The sequence below is a fragment of the Triticum dicoccoides genome, chromosome 5B (genome assembly GCF_002162155.2).
Source record: "Triticum dicoccoides isolate Atlit2015 ecotype Zavitan chromosome 5B, WEW_v2.0, whole genome shotgun sequence".
Classification (NCBI taxonomy): domain Eukaryota; kingdom Viridiplantae; phylum Streptophyta; class Magnoliopsida; order Poales; family Poaceae; genus Triticum; species Triticum dicoccoides.
Genome location: NC_041389.1, coordinates 304222746 through 304227594, shown reverse-complemented (window position 1 = coordinate 304227594; position 4849 = coordinate 304222746). Strand labels below are relative to the sequence as shown.

The 4849-nt window shown below is 55.0% G+C and overlaps 1 protein-coding gene across 1 annotated transcript; it reads left to right on the top strand.

Annotated features, from left to right (window-relative positions):
• The first annotated feature begins 2712 nt into the window (after positions 1–2712).
• LOC119308586 (transcription factor MYB44-like) lies at positions 2713–4328 on the top strand. Its single transcript, XM_037584715.1, has one exon. It carries the CDS (start codon positions 2871–2873, stop codon positions 3876–3878), a length of 1008 nt encoding a protein of 335 aa, XP_037440612.1. The 5' UTR covers positions 2713–2870; the 3' UTR covers positions 3879–4328.
• Positions 4329–4849: the final 521 nt, after the last annotated feature.

Sequence of the window (4849 nt, the reverse complement as noted above, 5' to 3'; positions counted from 1 at the left end):
TGACGCGCTTTGGCTTTGGCTTTGGCTTCGTCTTCGGCTAGCCGCCAAAAGTGCAAAGCTTTTGTGTCACCTTAATAGTAGAGCTGTTTGTTAGGCTTAAGATTAAGATGTGGAATCGGAGATGGTTATTGCGCGGCACGGTTGGTGCAGGCTGGGCTTTCAGATGTTTGGAATAGGATCGGGACGGGCGGACAAGTTGGTTGACGCAGCTATCCCGCCCTACACTCCGTCGGCCGGGCGTTTGTTTGTTAGTTTTAATCGGCGCATCCCGAGCCTGTGTGTGATGCAGAAGGAAGCAAGCACAGGCGCTATAGGCTATAGCTGAGACGTGAGACCCGTCACCGACCCGGAGGAGAGAAGACGAGGAATGAAGTTAGTTTGCGTCCCGTGGAACGATGATGCCGTGCTTTAATTTGTTGTTGGTTGCGGCGTGCCGTCCTGGTAGTTGGTCCCGCAGATAAATAGACCTCCCTCCGGCCGGTAGAGGTGTAACGCAAACGAGACGAAAGGAAAGGAAAGGAAACGGAGGAAGAGCGGTCGGATCGCCGGAGGAGGAGACGTCCCGATCCCTCGGACGGGGACACGCGCAGGCGGCAACCAACCAACCGCATGCAGATTGGACGCAAGCCCACCACTGACCGGCAACGGCAACGGCAACGGGTGGTAGTACACATCCATTTTCGATGCAAACAAAACAGAGGGCGGGCGGGCGGACGTGATCAAAACTGTTTTCGGAGCACGGCGTTGCATCCGTCACAACGACGGACACTCTACCACGTCCATGCACCCGGTTTTAAGTCGAGTCGACCGGGTTTGTTTCGGAGCAGTTGGTTCCCGTGCCGTGCGCACTGCACTGGAGACTGGAGTGGGCCACCAATCCCAATCCCGCGACGACGCCTCCTCAACTCCCAACGGCCACGACGACTCACCAGCATCGCATCGCATCGCACCAATCCAACACCAATTCCCTTTTCCTTGCTCTATTTCTCATCACGTTCCAAATCCACAAGAGAGAAAGAAAGCGAAATAGGAATGAGCTCCTCCTGTGCCTCACACGTTACTGTAGGAAATCTGGCATAGTATCTGAATTACCACTGCCTAGAGATGCATAATCAAGTTAAGTGGTGGTACGGAAAAACAACACATATTCTCGCGTGGAACGTGCGCCACACGCGTGTACACATGCACATGGACGAAAACGGTTACGTTGTCGACGCGTCTCCGGAGACCAAAAAATATAAAAGTAAATTGATGGAGCTAATGTGGGCCTTCCAGCCACACGAACCCTAGTCGTCACCGCCAAGAGAGCCCACCTTTTCAGGCGCCGTCTTCCGGCGGCTCCCCTCCGCCGGCGACCTTTTGGTCGTCGGTAGTGAGGAGGTTGTTGGATCCCGCGCATGCGGATTGTTTTAGCCTTAGGTTTCAGGGCCCTTATAGCTTAGGTTTTTCGATCGTTCGACGCATTGGCTTTGGCGACGACAACGACGATGCTGAATAAAGAAGCTCCGGATTCTTCTCCGGCAAGGCGATTTGTCTCTATGGTCGGTGATGGATTTAGGAACCAGTCCGTTCAACCGGGGATGTCGTGGCGGTGGCGGCATCTTGTGATGGACTTGTGTCCTCGGGCATCGCCGTTGCGACGGCGTCTGCTGCAGCGTCGACGCGGAGCGTGGGAGGTAGTTTTGGAGCGGATGCATATTGTGGTCTACATTGTTAACACCTGTAAGAAAAAACGTGTGCGGAGTTCGTTGTTGATGGATGGCAGGTATGGTTTCCTTCTTCGGCGTCTTAGTCGTGATGGGATGCCAGATCTGGAGTTCGCTGGTGTGTCCGGGGTGTGGCCTCGGTTGATTCTTTAAATGGCAATGACTTCACCTTTGGTGAGCCACCTTGAAGGTCCGCAAAGCTGCATATCGGTGATGAAGCAGCGTCGAGTTTGACTGAGGAGGTGATCCATCGTTTTTTCTCTTTGATGGTCGTTGTGGTGCTGCTGGAGACAGGTGACATCATTGATGTCAAGCCAAGAGAGGTTATGTTGTCTTTTCGATTTTGTCATGTCAGCCTTTATGTAACTTGTATTTTGACTTTTATGATACGAATGAGACACCGGTTACGATCATCAAAGGTAAATTGATGAAAATTTCAATTATCAGCTGGGCGAAACAATATTCACGTTCGTCGTGCATGCATTTCTACCAATTAAAAACCGAATAGTCGGGTACTCCCTCCATTCCAAAATATAGTGCGCCCGCGCTTCCTGAGGTCCAACTTTGACCGTAAATTTAACCAACTAGACCAACTGCGGTGGGAGAAAAAATTATATAATTGAAAACTTCTTTTGAATACGAATTCACTGATATAATTTTTGCTCCCACCGCAATTGGTCTTAATAGTTAAATTTACGGTCAAAGTTGAAGCACGTGGATAGATGAAGCACTATATTGTGGAATGAAGGGAGTATTTTACACTAGAGTGGTCATTTCCGTTGGAAGCGATAGCTGAGAGATATTATTAGGTTGCCTCCTTCCCCATCCCTATCCATCCGTCCATACCACATCCACACGTAGGAGCAGGAGAGTCATTTGGATTTCAGTTGGAGAGACGCCGCGTGTCCCGGGGCCAGCTGTACCCACGCCGTTACAACCGGCGACACCCGGTCACCCCGGCCTCCCGTCTCTGGTATATATCCCGCCCCTGCCCCCTCCGCTCCCCCTCACTCTTCCCCTGTCTCTCCTTCCCCCGCTTCATCCCACCACCACCGAGCAGATTACCAGATCCAACTTGGTTTTATTGCCATTTCATTTCGGTAACCTCCCTCCCGAGTTACTCACTCACCACTCGCAGCGGTTACGATCGATCTCCCGGCGGCCATGGCGGCGTGCAGAGGAGGAGGGGGCGGCAAGGACGTGGACCGGATCAAGGGCCCCTGGAGCCCCGAGGAGGACGACGCGCTGCAGCGGCTCGTGGGCCGCCACGGCGCGCGCAACTGGTCCCTCATCAGCAAGTCCATCCCGGGCCGCTCCGGCAAGTCCTGCCGTCTCCGCTGGTGCAACCAGCTCTCGCCGCAGGTGGAGCACCGCCCCTTCACCCCCGACGAGGACGACACCATCCTCCGCGCCCACGCCAGGTTCGGCAACAAGTGGGCCACCATCGCCAGGCTGCTCTCCGGCCGCACCGACAACGCCATCAAGAACCACTGGAACTCCACGCTAAAGCGCAAGTACTCTTCTTCCTCCTCGGCATCGGCATCGCCTGCTGAAGACGGGGCCGCCATGGCCGACGACGAGGACCGACGGCCGCTGAAGCGGACCAGCAGCGACGGATACCCGGGGCTGTGCTTCAGCCCCGGGAGCCCGTCAGGGTCGGACCTCAGCGACTCCAGCCACCAGAGCCTCCCCTCCGTCATGCCATCCGCCGCCTCGCAGCAGCCGCACGTGTACCGCCCGGTGGCGCGTGCCGGCGGGGTGGTCGTGCTCCCAACGGCGACGCCTCAGCCGCCGCAGCCGTCGCCTCCGTCTCCGCCGCCGCCCCCTCCTCCTCCGGCGACGTCGCTCTCGCTCTCCCTCTCCCTGCCCGGCCTGGATGCGCCCGAGCCAGCCCCGGTGGCGCAGCCTATGTCCATGCCGCCGCCACCTGCTCCTGTACAGCCCGCCGCAGCGCCTCAGATGCCGCCGCCGCCGCCCATGCCGTTCCAGCTCCAGCCGCCGCCGCAGCCCCAGCCACGGACGCCGGCGCCCTTCAACGGGGAGTTCCTGTCGATGATGCAGGAGATGATCCGGATCGAGGTCCGGAACTACATGTCCGGCTTCGACCCCCGGTCGCCCGCCGACGGCGTCCACGCCGCCAAGCGCATGATGAGCATGGCCAAGATCGAGTAGCACGCAAGCAAGAAGCTGCTCGAGAACAAACGAAGATTAGTCTGTCGGCTCCACTCAAAAGCCAATGAATTAATCAACGCGAGGAAACAAACGGAAGGCAGAGTCGGCAAGTGAAGAGGAGAAGAAGATGCGAAGCTCGGCGGCCTGTTTAGATCTTCTTGCCCAACAATAATTCCCTAGTTGCATGTCTGGATTAGTTTTTTTTTTTCCTTTGCTTCCTTGCTCGAAGTTCCACCGAAGGTCGATTCATGTTCATGGTAGTTCCTTCTTCAGAGACGACGAGACGAAGAAAACTTCGTCGCTAGCGTGGCAAATAAACTAGGCAGAGCAGGGCAGGGCATAGCAAACATGTTGCTTGCTCGAGAGTTCTTTTTGTATAGAGAAAGGGAAAAGAAGAAATGAAACGAGATGGGAAAAAATAAATGAGAGGCCAAGTTCCTGGATCGATCACATCTGCTTCTTCAGTTTTTACTACTAACTACTCTACATAGTCGTTTCGTTTTGGTGCTAGGAGTAGGTGCACATTTCTGTTTTGCGTTGGCTGTTTTGTGGTTGGAGTGTCTGGTTTGGGGAGCAGAGGGAGAAGGACGAAACGGAATTATGGTGGGAGGGATCGGCAGTGGAGAATGGGCGAGCGACAGCTAACTGCCTGCCTGTTGCGCACCTCCCGCACCTCACTGACCTCCTCTCTCATCCTTTCAAGTTTATTTACTGAGGATTGACATAATTTGGACATGTGGGCGATTGATGGACGGACGGACGGGAGGGCGTGCGGGAATGGGAATGGCGGAAAGGGAGCTTTGAAACGGCAGCTAGCTAGCTTAACAAAAAAAACAACGCAACGCAAAGTGAAGTTATCAAGACGGGCGACACAACTCACATGACTGACTGACCACTTGCATTATTGTCCCAGAAAGACGGAGGAACAAGTAAGCTGTCTCTGACTGCACCTGCTGCTGTGCTAAAACTAG